Source organism: Anabas testudineus, chromosome 8 (genome assembly GCF_900324465.2).
Source record: "Anabas testudineus chromosome 8, fAnaTes1.2, whole genome shotgun sequence".
In the NCBI taxonomy this organism is placed as follows: Eukaryota; Metazoa; Chordata; class Actinopteri; order Anabantiformes; family Anabantidae; genus Anabas; species Anabas testudineus.
Genome location: NC_046617.1, coordinates 18,653,214 through 18,670,047, shown reverse-complemented (window position 1 = coordinate 18,670,047; position 16,834 = coordinate 18,653,214). Strand labels below are relative to the sequence as shown.

Genomic DNA, 16,834 nt, shown 5'->3' with positions numbered 1-16,834 from the left:
AATGCAATAAATATAAAATAAATCTATTCCGAAATATTATCAGTACAAGTGGTCAAGTACTGTACTCAAGTATAATTTTCACTTGTACTTCAGTAGAATTATTTTTCATTCACATGCATTTTCTAATACCTGACAGCTGTAGAGACATTTTGCATTTAGGTTCTTAGTGCAAAACATTTAAACAATTAAATTGTACGTTTTTATTCCAATAATAAAAACATAATTCTGCATAGTTAGCACTTTTTCGTTTTTGTCTTATTGGAATACATTTGTACTTTTAAGTACTACTGACTTTGTGTACTTCTGCCAACTCTGGTTATCTAAAATCACAAAGGGAAAACTCATCAGCAGAAACTGCAAAACCTGCATTTCTAAATGGCAAAGTTCCTGTAGGGGATTTTCAAGTCTCCACCAAAATAAATACATATGTTGTTTAATAATTATAAACACACACACACACACACGTTTGATTTGACAGGTCAGTGTTCACATTCATTCAACTATCCACTCAGACTTTACATACAGAGAACATAATGCACATAACACAAGGAATATATTTTCAATTTAAATTCTTTTAATATAATCTTATTTACACTGTATTTTTTCATAAATGTTTAGTACATAGTAAGTTACAATACTCTTGCATCCATTACACAGTGAACTCAGAACCTAAAAAATGCAGATTGAAATGATACTGCGTAACAGTCATCAATCTACAACACATCCCAACCTTTTCCATGTTACTCGCTCAACTTTTAGTCTGTTTTTTTTTTTTTTATTCGTTTAATTTATTCACTTCTATGGAGAATTAATTAAGAGACTTTGTTCATTCATGGCGGTCTTGAGGACAATGACTACTTTTCTAAACATTCAAGCTGTGGAGAAAAGGGACAGGCATAGAAACATTTTTAAAAAACGGTGAAATGGATGATGAAACATAAATGAAAGGCTTATGAGATTTTATTATACATGTCACATACAACCAAAGAATTCCTGAAGTTGATTCCTTCTTCTCATCCTTGTCGATTGTTTTGGAAAATATCCAGGTCACGCCCTCAGAACTCTCCGTAACATTAATCAAGTTAAATGTTAGAATTACGGCGGTGATGGTCAGTCCCTTTAACTTCAATGCTTGTAACATGGTGTTTAAAGCACCAACAAACTGTTAAAAATTTCCATACATTGACAAGCAATAATATGAATATTAAAATGTAACAAAATGCAATAAAATCCACTTTGTGGATTACTTGAATTGCAAGTGAATTGACCCTTCAACTCTGACGGAGGGGGTGATGAAGAGATTAGTGTGGGCTCTTCGTAGAGCATATAGCAGCTTGGTCAGTAATCACTTAGTAATAAATAATAAAATATCAGAGTGGATCAGAGTGGTCACAGATACAAATGGGAGAAACCAAACAGAGGAGCAGGGTCATTAGATTTTTTTTCCTTTTCTTTTTTTAAATAGCGTAACCAGGTGCCATGCCTGACGCATTCACTCCCACAAACAACCTCACACTCTTAAACATACACACACTCTAATACACGACAGTGGTTAAAAATGAAGTATGAATACTAGTCAAATCGATCAGCTTATCAGACAGCAGACAGAAACAATCAGTTCGCAGGCTCGTACGTGACTGGCTGATTCCGTCTGTGGACTCGTGTGTAACTGGAGTCGAATTCGCTGCGGTGGTCAGACATTCTGAAGAATGACATCATAGGTTGTTAAAACTGAAAAATAAAAATGCTTCTTCAAAACATTTGAAAAATTTTAAAATACTTCTTTTTTTTTTTTTTTTTTTTTTTAAATGTTTTTGTTTTGTTTTTTTTTCCCCCACTCCTGCTGTGCTTCCTCGTTTAACCCCCAACAGTTCGGTGGCGAAGAGGTGGCAAGAGGCGGTGTATTCTTGTGATGCTTGGCCGCTCTGTTTACATGATATTCAGTTTACGGGAGGTGTGTGTAAAATGTCAAATAGTTGTGTGCAAGTGCAAGTGTGACTGTGTGTTTGCTGGTCGTCACTCCACAGCGAAGCCGCAGGTCTCCTCCACAGCAGTCAGCAGTTTCTCGTAAAGTTTCTCGTAAGACTCGTAGGGAGGGATGTCTATCCTGTTAAAACTAAAAGCAGAAAAAAATAAATAAATGAGTGACCCCACTCTGGACACAAACACAGATATAAGAGCAACTGTACATGTACTAACCATGTGTGAGCCTTGGGTAGGTTCTCCGTGTTGGCGTCTATCAAATGGATGGTGAAGAGCCTTGGGCCTGCAGAACCTGTAGAACCTTACACACATACATTCTAGTTATCACTGTTCTAATCTGATTCATAGAGCATTACACAAAGAAACTATTAAAGGAAATCTATGATGCAAGTAAGGATCTTTGGGATTTGGACTGTCTGTGCATGACTCTATGGAGGAAAGAGTAAATTATACTAGCCTCAAACATACTAAACTGGGGTTGTTTTGTAGAGATTTCAGCAGCACTTTTGCTGTAACTGTGTTTTACTGCTTATATGTGTGTATAAACACATTTATATCCAACCTCAGGAAGACTTATTAAGTCAATCAAAGCAAACTCTAACTGATTTGAATGGTTACTGAGCCAGTGCATGACCCACCCTGCAGCGCTTTGAAACCCTGTAGTGGGACCCTGGTGGAGCCTGTGACAAACTGCAGAAGTCGTCCTCTTCTCTCCTCACTGAAGGCCTCCACTGCCTGCCAGAACCACCGCACCACGTTGCTTTCACTTGTGCAGTGCTTTAGGCGGGTGTTTGTCTTCCAGTCTGCAAGGTCGATCTTCCCCAGTCCACCGATGATCAACTGGAGAAGACCAAGAGGAAAAGATAATGAAAAGACAAAGTAAACCCAATAAAACATGATGAGTGCCTATTACAAAAGCCACACACTATAGCAGGTGATTAAATCAAACTGTTTATTTTACTCTGAGTGTCCACATGTACCTCAAGTTCTTTATGGTCAAAGGGTTTGAGGAGGTGCTGTGGGATGAGTTCACTGAATCCCTTCTGAAGAGCTAGAAACTGGGCTTCAATCCCGCGCATGAACCTCCAGTTCACATACAGTCTGGAAAACATAAAATGGCACAGAACTAGTAAATACACACTGAACTATTTCTGCTCATCAAACGTAGCGTGGAATGTGGCGCAGTATTTAAATACGACCAAAAACGTTCCATCTTGCTTTTACCTGACATATTCCTTCTTGTTTTCCTCAGTGACGGGGATATTACGGCCATTAGGTTTGAGTTCATGTTGGAGGAACTTCCCAAAGGCATTGTGCTCCACGCAGAATGTGTGGTCGAGAACTGAAGTGATGTCATTTTCTCTGCACACAGAGCATTACAGTAAGTAACAATGAAATGGAAAATCTGTCCTCTGGGGGACAGTGCAGGACTTAAACTGAGGAGTTCCTGTTACATTGACCTGACCTGTGAGCAGGTGCATTTACTCACAGTATCCAAACGAGGCTCTTGTGCAACTCCGGGTCAGTGGTCTCCAGGTCATTGAGCTGAATGGGTTTGCCCAAAAGCTGTTTGTAGAAGGGCAGTGTGAAGCTCCCGTTAATGTAGTGACCGTGGAAAACTGCCAGACCCATCACACGACCCACAAAGTGGAAATAAGACAGGTGGTCCTGAGGAAAAGAGAGACACAGGGTTAGTGTTGGGTTAAACCACAAAGTGTGTGTGTGTTTGTGTGTACTCACGGGGTTGATGGAGGAGTCGGGGTTGATCTGTAACGTGTAAATATTGTCTGTGGAGTACTGGAACAGGCCGTAGTAGGGGTTCAACATTTCATGACACAGCAGGTACAGCCACTCCCTAAACACAACCACATGAGCAAACATTATGTAGCAAACTAGCAGCTCTCAATTCTTCTGCGGCGCTAAAATGTATTTAGTTCTGTAATTAACCTTATGAATTCAAAGAAAATCCCACCAAATGGATTTCTTTGTTAGTTTTAAAGTTCTAATTTGACTGCTGATCAGAGAAACTAAATTGATTACACACTTTTACACAAACTTTTCAGTCATCCCTGGCTAAGCTGAAACTATTGTACAAACAAAATAATTCAAGAGGAACAAACCATTTCACTGTCTACTATACTGTCATTAGCAGTACTTCGTGATATCAGATCTTTTTGCTCCCCTATGGACACCCTCACAGCTCTTACTGAGCAGAAGTTTAACCAGCAACAAATCTTGCATCAGGTAAAGCAGCTAAGCTTGTCTGCTTGAGCCTGAGAATTACCTGGCCACCCCTCCGTAGTCCAGTCCCTCCTCTCCCCTGAACTTCACCATCAGACGCTTCTTCAGGTCTTTGGGTCTCATCTTCATTATCTGTCGATAGGACTCCTATACATATAAACACAACAAATGTGAGCCACGGCTCTGTTCACTAGATCACTGATGCTCTGTTCAGTGGTTAAATATGCACAGGATGTGCTTCTTCTCTGCTCTTTTTCAGAGAAAGACACTGAAACAATGGCTTGTTGTGACTGCTGTATGAGTCAGGAGCAGTGTGAAAGTGTTGGTACGAATGTAAACTTTCACTGTATTATAAACACTTCTTTCAAAACTCAACTGTAAATTTGTTTGTACAACTGTGGGATCTGCTTGCATCGATGTCTGGTTATGTAACATTCAGGGAAAAAAAAATTTTTTTTTTTGTTTTTTTAAAATAACCTTTCATTTTCTTCTTTCTCAACGTCACACCTGCACCCACCTCAAAGATCTCCTCTCGTGACACCTCTATGCGACAGTGTCCCGCTTGTGGCTGCTGCAAGGACAGCTCGTGGCGGAGCAGCTTCAATTTGTGGACCAAGTCTCTCTCGTAGCGCGCTGCCACATCTCCATCCCCTCCGCCACCACCCACTCCTCCACCTACACCCTCCTCGCCCCCAACATCCATCTGGGGGCCTTGGGAAGATTCCTTCGCTTGGGATTGCTGGCTGGAGGTGGAAAGAAGTTAAAGAAAAGTAGGATGTAAGAGAGACAATGAGGTCAGAGGGAAGAACGCCAAACAGGAGTATATATAGGAGAATAGATTACACACAAACACACACACACACGTGCACAAAGCAGCTAAATCTCCTATAAGCCCTCATTTCTGTAAATCACACAAATCAGCATTAACAGATCTGTTGACTGTTAGTAGGTCACGTTCAGCTCCAGTCTGACCGCAGCACTGATCAGATTAACAACGTATTAAACCAATTATTCTGTACATGTCTAGTATATCTGCCACTCTTATTAAAGCGTATGTGCAGTGTTTGTGCATGCCTCTACCTGATAATCGTATGTAGGCGTGGGTCTGTGAACTGTGTGGTCCGGTTGTTGTGGTCCACAAAGTAGATCCGCCCAGACACTGTGCTTCGGACCTCCCAGCCCACTGGCAACGGACCAAGCTCCTCACAGCTCACACTGGCCAAGTCCCTGCAGCAGTGACAAGTTACCAGAGTGAAGATTCTGTGCTTTCAACAAGTTGTCTCTGTAACACTTTCAATTCTACAAACTGAATGTACGAAGCCATCATATTTGTCTAAACCCAGACTCTGGAGGTTCTGGTCTAAAAGCAACAGGCGACGGCTGACAGAATCAGTCGGGTAGAGCATGAAGCAACCCTAACATGAACGTGAGGATCAATTGTCAAATTGTTCTAAACAAGTTTCTTGATTTGAGTGTGAATTTTTGCCATCATAAAAATACTCATTTAACTTGCGTAAAACTCTAAATGTTAGATATTTGCTGTATTATCCTCATTATGGCCCATGTGTCCTCTTCTCTACGTCCTCTTCCTGTGCTGATGCTATGACCTCAATTTCTGGAGGTTTATTCAAGGTTCATCTCATTTTAGGTTATGTTTGGACTAGATTAAGTGAAGTGGGGTGTAATCATACCGTGGTATCCGGGGGTCGTGCCAGGTGCTGACACCCGTCTGTGTGTGAAGGAAGTACACCTGGCCCTGCACTGTTGTTCGCTGCTCTGTTTTTTTTTTTGCAAAGAAACATGTTGCATTACTTTCTGCGTGCAATCTGAGAGATTTGGGTCAAGTAAGTATTAAGAGCAACAACAGAATCTAGTGTTTTTAGCTGACCATATCCTTCTGGCAGGTCAGGCGGCTGGTGCCCGTGAGGTCTGTTCTGAGGTGTGTGACAATGGCCTCGAGAGTCCTGTCCTCTGATTCGCTGTGTCTGAAGACGGCTCTCCTGACTGGGTGAGTCAAGTCGGCAATTCCCGCCGCCTGCCGCACCAGTGGGGTCTGAGTAGGGCAGCGGCTCTTCACTGAAACATCCTTCAAACACAGGCCTGTAAACACACACACACACACACACACATACACGACTACTGAAGTCTGTTTATTCCACTTGTAAGGAAATCACATGCTAGGTCAACTGCTTTTTGTTTGGACCTCAAAGTATCAGAGTTTGAGAAGATTAAACAAATAATGATTATGACTAAAATGATCCTGTAACACAAATAAGTCTAAGACCTACTTCACATCAGACACCAACTTGACAAACAAAGGTCTAGTGCAATTGTTCCCATACAAAAATGATATGAATATATGTTATAAACTTCCCACTCACTGAACTCATCTCCCCAATCAGCAGCAAGAAAAAAACATGTGAGCAAGGTGTGAACAAGGTGAAACGCCCAATGATTTATCGTGACACTCACCCGTCATTTTCCAACAATCCTCTGCAGTCCACCACTGGGCCTCCGCTGCCGATGCGGTCTCGTGTCTGTAAGCTCACTGGAAACAAGCAGGTGGAAAAGTGACAGTGAACACTCGTATACAACAGAGAGGGAAAACAGAATAAACACAGTGAGAGAAAACTGACAAGGAAAGAGAGAACCCTGGAGAAATATGTATAGATTACACATCCGTGCTTCCAGCCTTACCTACAATGTGCCCCCGCACTGCGTCACTGTCCGAGGGGTTGAGCTTACATAAATCTAGACGCTGGTCTGAAAAAAAGAGGAGACAAAAAAATACATCTAAGCCAAATGCTTTTATTTTTTTTTTTGATAATGCATGTCTAATTAAAATCTGAGGACTACACAGAAAAACACTTACATCCTGTGTCTTTTAGTCTACTGATAGCATTGGAAAGAAGCCGTATGCAGCCCAGGAAGCCTGCCCCCTGTCGTTTATGGATCTTTTTGTGGTTCCATATGCTGATGGTGATGGAGTCTGTCTTTCCAATGTAGCTTAAAGAGAACACAGCACATTCTTCTGCATTAACCAGATATTCTAAATAGAAAGTAAAACACTGAATACATACAGTATGTTTAATAAACAGTCACATCTTTAAAATGAAGTCAAACATTTGTAATTATATTTAACATCTCAAAGAAAACAAGCAGACCGTGGTGCAGGGGACTCACAGGTCATAGTGCTGATTCCATTTGGGGTCCAGTGAGCTCTTGACTGTGTCTGTAGAGTGGCATTGACCTGATCCGTCCACCACAACCTTGGCAAATGGATCCGGCAGTCCTAAATAGACATAATTTATCCGTCTGCATCAACTATATTAAGTCACAATGAGCTAATCTTTGAATGTTAAAACACCTTTCTTCAGCTACAGGAATTTGACTAAATGTGTACAACTTTCTGAAAGTGGTCTGTAGCCAATTAGTTGACAGGGTAATGAAAGTGATAATGATAAGTGGTGGAAATGAAGAGCCTGATCCTGCCAATCAAAACACAAATCTAATTTGGTATGTTTGCAGAAACTTTAAGACCAGGAACAAATCATCTGATCGTGGGTTGATTGCTGCAGTGTGCACAGGCTACACAGCCAAACTTGTTATTATGATGCTATCAGAGGTAAACAGTTCTCCCTGCTGTGAGGGCACAGCAGAAGTGCAAATGATTATGGCACAGCGCCCGAGCAACACCAATTTGTTTACAACACTGCCTTTGATGGCAAACAGATCCTCAGTGAAAGGCATCATCCATCTCCCACCATCATAATGCAAGATTCATGCCCATGGAAATGAGCACAATAAAAAAGGTACTTACGAAAGAAGTCTTTCTTTGCAAGGTTCTTGGCACATAATACTGCAAAACAAAAAAAATCATTATGAACAAAACGCCACACACACGCAACTATGTAAATGATCTCACAGTGTGTAGGCTGCAACTAATGGATACTTTTGCAGATAAAAATGTCTGAGGAGGAAGAACGCTAGTTTGGATAATATATGAATGCCAGAGGATGGTAATGATCAGGAAAATGTATGTGACAGGGGGAGCAGTAAATTACTGGCCAGTGTCAGAACCACTGCGCACACAGAAACTCACACATACATACACAGGCCGCCTACAGTGAGCAGAATGCCTTTTTCTTTTTGTGGATTCAGAGAGTGACGCTCAAACTGACCAAGGCTTTGTAAATGTGTGAATGTTTAGTTTGTCTGTATGACTGAGTGTGTGTATTTGTCTGCCAGACACCCTGTGTGGTGCGACAGCAGTGAGATGTCACTCTACTTACCTCTAAAAAACACACAACGGAACCACAATAAGGTGAATCACACCAATAGAAACACACTCAATGCTCAGTCTGTCATGTGTACAAGTCTTGATTATAGAGCACTGGACAAAAACAAGCTGCTTACTTGTATTTAAGGCTGATGTAATACACTCACAACTGACCACAATATGGGTAACTCACATAAAAACTACAATGACAGTTACTCTGGATCATAATGCCTAGCTCTGAATGCATTCCACAATATACTTGAATATGTAAACAAAGTGGCTCCAGATTTGTTCATGATGAATGTAGCGTCTTCAGTCTGCAGCAGTAGCCATTAGCCAATAGCCAAGTCCCATGACCTGACTACAGACAAATGACTTGTAGTAGCATATGACACAGGCGTCAGTCTGAGGAATTAGTGGTTGGAAATAAATGTATTTTTAAATGTTAAACCATACAAGCTTCTGTTCTGGTGTTCATGTGTAGATGATAGAGCAATGCCGAGTCCAGACTTCTGCCACTTTAATTCTATAGAAAGTGAGTACGGTCGTCAAATGTCAGTGTGAGTAAGATATGTCTTGCTGATTTTAAGGAACTGAATGCAACATCTGATGAATACAATTACTGTTTATTACAGCAAAACATACTCTTTATCAGCATGTGTAGTTTATATTGTGTTTACAGTTGTTAAATTATCATTTAAATTATTTTATTGCTACAAATGCTCTGCAAAATATTAACACAGCTTTTTATATGGACAAAAATGATTAATCACAAAAATCATCTGTGGCTTAATTATAAACTACAATAGCTTTTACTTCAGGCCCTAAACATAACCTGTGATAGCTGGACAATGGTGGGAAATATACCAACTGAGAAGGACAAAAGGAATTTCAAGATCCATTATAGCAGTTCCCAAATGATTTGCTACACCACCCGAACCTTTATCATAGCACTGAGATCCAATTAAAAATGTGTCTTGACTTGGTTTGGCCCAGACATCCATCTAGGAAGTTAGTCAGTCAGCCAGTGGTTTCGGATGTGGTGACTGTGGTGGTGTAGCATGGTCCTTTTCCTGTGATTAACCCATGGAGAAGGGCTGCAGGATATCCTTGCCTCTTCCTCGTCAACCTTTTCCATACCTCCTCCTCTTGAGTCACACATTCCATAATAAGATCTCATCTTTTCGACAAGAGACACAGCTACAGAAGGAGAGAGTCAAGTTTCTAATGCCTCCTCTTTCAGACTGGCAGCAGAGGAGGGCTTTCTCTGTCACTGCTGTGCTATCCTCTCCACTCACCCTCTTCTTGTCTCTGTCTCTTGCCAGAGAGGAGAGACACCCCTAATTTCACCCCCTCTCTCTCGTTTTTTCGCCTCCTGACCAGCTATTCTGTGGCACTGAATGTGTGACAGGCTCTTTCTCTGTGTCTCAGGAAATTCCTCAAGGTCCTCCTGCCAAGGTCGTGGCTGGTAAAGACACATAGCCACAAGCTAAGCTGGTTCTCAATCCCCCCCTGTGCTTCTTTTCTTTTTTTGCATCCAAGTCTTTTCTTTTGTTAAAGAAAAAAAAGAAACCCTGAGAGCCGGAGAGAGCCACCAGGAAAAAAACACTATTCATTCAATCTTAAGGGAAGAAGTAGAAACAGTACAAGGAAGATGATGAAACATTGGGCTACTTCTGCACCACACTAGCAGCTCCTCTAGGAATTTTAAGTCAGAGCATGTTTGTAGCACATTCAACCACCTCCCACAAATATTTCAAAGGTTTGCACTTTGTGCTTTGGCCATTATTCAGGTAATGATAGGACCATAAAACTGCACAAGCTGCTTAGAATCTCATTAAAACTTATTAAATCACAAATAATGGTCGTGTTTTTGGCAAAGATGCCAAGTTGCAGTGCTGTGAAATCGATAACAGTGATAACAGATGTGGCAAAAAATGTTTAATTCTAAAACCCTGATGGTGCTGAGTGGACCGTCTTTTTCTCTGTAACCGTCTCCTCTCTGCTGCTGCAAAAAAAAGAGAGCAGTGACCACAGGAACACAAGCAAATATCTTACCTACTTAATAACAGCCTCCACTAGCATCCATCACACTCACACACATACACACACGATTAATTGACTTCACAGAAAGTAGGTTTAAGGTAATCACAAGCCCTTTGCTCAAGAAAATTCAGTCTCTGCCTCATCACTGTCGAGCTCTTCATTCACATTTCTACACGTCTGTTTGCTTGTGTGTATGCGTGTGTGCTTCTGCACATGCTGCAGGCTCAGTAAGTGAGAGGATTAAAAGTGCTTATGCTGCTTCCTAAGAAAGTAAGCATGATTCCCCCTTTTCCTCTCGGCCCCTCCACCACACACACACTTTAGCTGCTTTTTTGTGTATTTCCTGTTTGTTCTTTTTCTTTTAGGTAATCCCCTGTCAACTTTCCACCTCCATCCCTCCCATTCTTATATCTCAAGTCACCTGCTGTCGTGACGCTGCCCTGTGTTGGTGCTTGGGGAGTTCAGCATCCAATCTGACTACCTGGCACCAAAACTTAAGAAGCATATGTTGCCTCTGTGACTAAATTAACATTATTCTGAATAAACCATAATTACTGGTTTGATCTTTGATATTTTGTCTTTATTCACAATAAATCACAGCGATACCAAAACAAAACAACTTTTTCCTCACATTTAGCATTGTCCTGAGGGCACCCCTGTATATAATTAAGATTTTGTGAAAATAATACATTTTGACGAGAACATAAACAAATATTAACAGACGGCTGCATGACAATAAATAGTCTTGAAAGATATAGTGTAAAATAAAGTGACAGAATAAATTAACAAGACTAAACGCTGACAACTATCTGAAAGTCACACTCTGTTACAGGAGTACAATTTAGGTTCTACACACATTGCTAAACAAAATGGACTTTTTTCCCCCTCACTAAGCCATATTACCCAAGGATAATGTGACACTTAGCTTATACCCAGCTCTCCTTCAGCTAACTTTAGCTTATCTACAAAAAAGAAAAAAGCCACAAAGACGCAACAGTCACCTCTCTGCTAGCTAAAACATGCCCACATGAACGCAACCCAATCTCTGAAATGTGAACCAGTGTCAGGCTTGCCTGGTCTTTGTCTGTCTGTGTCCCTGCCTCAGACGCACAGGCCTTTCTGATGTAGGCCAAACAACCCCTCACTCTTTGACAGACTAAACAGAGCGCTGGCCATCCAGGCAGCATTTCACCCCCATTGGTTCATTGCACATTCCTCACCCAATTAGAATTCCACTCATACCTGTGGGGGCAGAGCACAGTCGAGGGGGGCAATAACCTCCGTTTGCATCCATGCTGAAATAATGACGCGCACAAACACATGTATGTACACGAGCACACTCTGCACACAGTCATCTCCACTCATGTTTTTTTTACTACTGTTACACTAGACTGGTACTGGACCCAATGTACTCTGGATGAAATATAGCACTAGTACTTTATTTAGTATTACTAGTGTATTTAGTATTTATTTTAAAAGTTCAGCAGATCATGATTTACTATTGTCAAATTATCTACCAATTAATTGTTTGGTCTGTAAAGGTAAATCCCAGTAGCATAAAATACCTTCCACTACACTACAAGCTCCCCGAGTCCATAATGGCATGAAAAATTTTGCATATTTTTGACCAACAGTCAAAAAAACCTTAATGTCATAGAAAATATTTATAGTTGAGAAGAAGGATCCTGCAAAACAAGTATGCATAAAAATAATTGATAATCTTGAGCTTGAGCGATGTTACCACTACACTATCCAAAACTGTTTTTTTTACCTCTTTTGTAAACCTTTGGTGTGTGATGAGGTATCTTACTTTGGTACTTCCCTCTTTGGTATATAATGACTTTTGGAGTTTTCCCTTGTGTTTTTAAAAGGGCTTGATTTCAGTCAGGGACTTCTGCTGTAGGGGAACCATTCATTTATTGGATGTGATACTTGGCAACACAAATGAACTTGAATCAATTTTAAAATTGATGATCTGCATGTTCTGCTCTTTTTGAGTTTCACAAAAAGAGGGACAACATAGGTGAATAAATAGACATTACAATAGACTGACTTCATGAGTATCTAGAACAACATCTTTACTCAAAAACAACCATCACAGTTAAATACTTGGTGTGTGCTCCTGCCCTGATTCCTACAAACAATTTGAACAAATACTTAGTTGACCAGCAAGCAGATTTTCTTAGAATCAGAACAAGATCAAGGCGTCTGCCCAGAGGAACAGGGGGGTGATTTCCATTTGAACAGAGAGACCTAGATGCCCTGTGGGGTCACATTAGCTACAGTAAAAAAAACCATTGTTGCAGCTGTGCGTGCGTGAATGTGTCTGTGCGAGAGAGAAAGGGTCGTGTGTCCTACAGAGGAGAGTCTGAGCCCAGAAAGACAAACCAAACGCTTTAGATCAATACATCGTTAATGTGTTTAATAGAGATAACAACGTGTCAGGCTGCTGTGGGTATGGGCAACTTTAACCACTAAGACATTTGTCTAGCTATAGCTGACACAGCCAATCCATATTCACGGGTAATCTAGACTAGCATGTCACATCTACCGACAGATCGATTCTCATAGAGGCTGCTGTTCGACATTTTGATATCCTTGATAAAAGGACTCGTCGCATTCAGGTCAAGCGAAGGCTGCTGCTGGTGGTCAGCCCCAAAAACTGGGTGTAGCTAGCAAACGTTCAAGATTAACTAGTAACAGTGTTGCTGTTAGCTAACGCTATCTCGCTAAGGGGTTAGCAACTAATAAAGTTTCTGAACATGGCTTTGGAGCGTGTACAGTGGCCCGAAAACAGCTGGCTAGTCGGTTCTGTCAGCGGAGAAACCCACAGGATAGTGGACCGCTTCTTGGATGTCCTCTCGGTAATTTGGTTAGCATTTCAGCTAACACGCTAATGCTAGCGCTGCTCTGCTGGCTACACAAAAACCGGATGTTTGGGCAAACAGCAGATGAGGAAAGCCTCAAAGACACTTCAGGGCGGCGTGTTATGTCGACTAATTTACAACATCACCACAGGTAAAACATCGTAGCCCCAGCTGAAACATGCACCGTAAGCGCTTTCTTTCCGTCTCGGGTTTTTACCTGTCAGTCGGATTTTGATGCTGGACCCGTTCCTCCGAGTCCCAGGATTCGACATCACTCCGGGAAAAACGATCACACAAACTTCTCGTTGGAGTCTCCCAAAAACGCGGTTTCACCACTCAGCGGGGACACGAATAAGTTCGGTACAAAATCATGCGGGTTGTTTTTGTTTTCTTCACGGGTAAAAATGTATTATTTCATCGCAAAGTCTTGCGCTCCTTCGAAATCCAACAACACGGGAGAACATTTTCGGGCAGGCTCAGGCACGTACTGACGTCATGTTCTTAACGGGTGAAACGCTGCGTGCTCGCGTCTGGGAAGCGTGGGCGTGCCCGTGAGGATCATATTCTGAGGAAACGTTCAGAACATTTAATTAATAAAAAAACAAAAAAGACACAAAAAAGACTCCCTCCTGACTTTTGGTTTTACTTTTATTTTATATCCAAGACAGGAAATTCCCCCAATTATGTATGGTTATTGATAATAGTTAAAATTCTATCTGTAACTCTCTCTCTCTCTCTCTCTCTATATATACATTTATATATATGCACGTAAATATATTTTATTGCACATTAATGTTTATTTGACACGTGAAAAATGAACACAAGTTGATTTAGAGCCTCTGATAAGTATAAATCATCATCATATGAATGTGCGCTTCAGTGGCAGAGCTAAACCTCAAGGTGATCTGACTTCTGACCTACAAACAGTGCAGAATCTTAAATATTTCTTCTCTGACATAACTTCTTCTGTTTCTAAATACTGAAACATTCAGATAATTTACAGGTTTACGTGAAAATACCACACATTTTCAATGTGCTCTCAAACCCACATGTGGCCACATCACCAGCTGGAGGGTATTAAGTCTAAAAAAAAAAAAAGTAAGATTTCCATCTTTCTACTTCAAGTGAAGTTTCTCTAACATCACTCAATTGAAGTTAAATACATTTCTGTGAGAAAATAAATAAAGATTATCTAGAAAAAAGTTCTCTAATCCTATAATTCTATTGATGGTTATTCTGTTCCCCCACACAACCAGCTATCAATAAAGTTCAGTTGCGTAGGTTCTCCTTAATAATCTCTTGTATAATAATCAATTCAAAAGAGCTTGTTGTTTTTCATTGTTGCCTGCATCAACCCACCCACACCCCTGATTTGTATTCAGTCTTTTATTATTTAACAGCCTAAGGTCAAAATACCAATGTTGGTTCAAGTAAAAATAGTGGGATTCATTTTTTTCTCATTATTTTGTTCTTATGGGTTTGAAACGTGTTGAATGCTGTAGTAGTACTAAAACTTAACCAGTAAGTCTACAGTAGAAGTGATGCTGCTGGAAAAGTGTAAGTGAAAATCTCAGGAGTTTATTCCAGGAGGTTTGTCATTTCCATACCTAAAATCAAAACAGAGAAACAATAAATCCAGGAGGATGCAGGACTTTTATATTTTGTATTTTTGTACCACAATATGCCCTGATCCGAGTATAAAATAAATAATATGATAGCAGATTTTAATGAGAGATCACATATGAGAGTAAATATGAAGGAAGGCTGTTAAATAGGTTGTTGTTAAGGTCTCTCACAAACAACTTCTGCAATGTTGGAGCTTCCCACAACAACATGATACAATAATCCAAAGGTTGAACTGCATTATAAGTTAGATAAAACACAGTATGTGGGGGATATGACTCCAAAAAATCGGATTAGGATGCAAATCGGTGGCTTGATGGAAGTTGATGTCAATCTATTGCTTTATCTATTATGATGTAGCTTTAAATTGCTGTAATAGTGGAGGAGCTATTGCTGGGTGGGTCGTGGATAATGACAGGAGGCATTAGGAACGTTAGCTGGGTTTAGCTGCACTGCTGCAGCATTAGCTGCTGCTGGAACAATGGACCTTCACAGGAACCTGTTTTCAGCACACAGCAAATCCACATAAGCAGTGGAACAGCTCACCAGACACACACACACACACACACACACACACACACACACACACACACACACACACACACACACAAAGACGGGCAGTTTTTGTTTGAGTCCGTTTCTGTTCTTTGTCTCTTTTCTTCTTGTTCTTCTCTGTTTTCATCTACAACTCACTACATCTGTCTCATTCCCACTTGTGCATGTGTTTGTATGTTTAACGCTGTCAGCACTCCACAGGTGGCTGCAGCCAGCAGAGACACACACAAATGAGTTTATCCCTCAGACAGGGTCATGAACAGCTGTTAGTGTGATGATGTGATTATGTGTGTGTGTGTGTGTGTGTGTGTGTGTGTGTGTGTGTGTGTACAGTACACATCCTTGTATGGTTTTGGTAGATATCATTTAGTTCAATGCTAGTTCTGTGAGGACATTTTGTTTGGTTCTTTTCCACTTCTTGGGAACAGAAGCAACAGGTGCTTAATTTCTGAGGAATCTACATTATAAGATTAAGACAGCAGCACTGGGAAATAGCTAAGAACATTTAATCAAGTACAGTTTTGAGGTACTTGTGTTTAACTTGAATATTTCAGATGTATGCTATTTAAAAATTCTACTGCATAAGATTTCAGATGGATTCAGATGTGTATTTATGATTACAATTCAGTTGAACTGGATTTGTACTTTGAATAGACATTTGCATTTACAAAAAATGTACAGATAAGTTTTAAAATACATAAATGCAGTATAAGTAACACTCAAAAAAATAGACAAGTACAAAATTAATTATTTAATTAAAGATATCGACGAATTTGTGCATAGAATATTTTTCTTTTCTGTCCTCGCCTGAAATGATCTCACAACCCCTCACATGTATTAAATGCTACTTATACTTAACTACATTTGCAGAGAAAATTTTCATTATTTAAATATATAAATTTTTTGTATTTATTGTATTATGTATTTTTAAGTAACATTTGGAATACAGGACTTTTAACAGTACAGTACCAAGCCATACATAATCAAATAACTAAACACGCAGCTGACACATTGCATTAACATTTTATCATGTGCTTATGAACATGCTTTACGGTGGACTGTGTGAGTATTTTTACATCTACTGATGTAGAAGACTCTATCTCTGTGTGTCCATGACTTTAATTCTGAATGTCTCGCTCATTCCAGATCCCACAGGATGCACAGAGAGGCAGTAACTGATGGTTCAGAGCAGAGACACAGTTGGATGAAAATTGAGGTGTGGAAGGGCGAGGGATGGAGA

General features: G+C 40.4%; 1 protein-coding gene across 4 annotated transcripts; it reads right to left on the bottom strand.

Annotated features, from left to right (window-relative positions):
* Positions 1 to 710: 710 nt before the first annotated feature.
* smurf1 (SMAD specific E3 ubiquitin protein ligase 1) lies at positions 711 to 13,898 on the bottom strand. 4 transcript variants are annotated; one of them, XM_026350384.1, is made up of 18 exons: positions 13,634 to 13,898; positions 8,045 to 8,083; positions 7,408 to 7,516; positions 7,097 to 7,230; positions 6,922 to 6,987; positions 6,697 to 6,772; positions 6,113 to 6,324; positions 5,916 to 6,000; positions 5,305 to 5,451; positions 4,742 to 4,967; positions 4,268 to 4,371; positions 3,724 to 3,838; positions 3,473 to 3,651; positions 3,208 to 3,345; positions 2,964 to 3,084; positions 2,622 to 2,823; positions 2,200 to 2,284; positions 711 to 2,116 (listed from the first exon to the last, which is right to left on the bottom strand). In XM_026350384.1, the coding sequence occupies exons 1-18, from the start codon at positions 13,686 to 13,688 to the stop codon at positions 2,017 to 2,019; spliced, it is 2,193 nt and encodes a 730-aa protein (XP_026206169.1). In that variant the 5' UTR covers positions 13,689 to 13,898; the 3' UTR covers positions 711 to 2,016. The 4 variants fall into 4 exon arrangements, with proteins under 4 accessions (XP_026206169.1, XP_026206170.1, XP_026206167.1 ...); XM_026350385.1 differs by having other exon boundaries at positions 2,200 to 2,275; XM_026350382.1 differs by having other exon boundaries at positions 3,473 to 3,838.
* Positions 13,899 to 16,834: the final 2,936 nt, after the last annotated feature.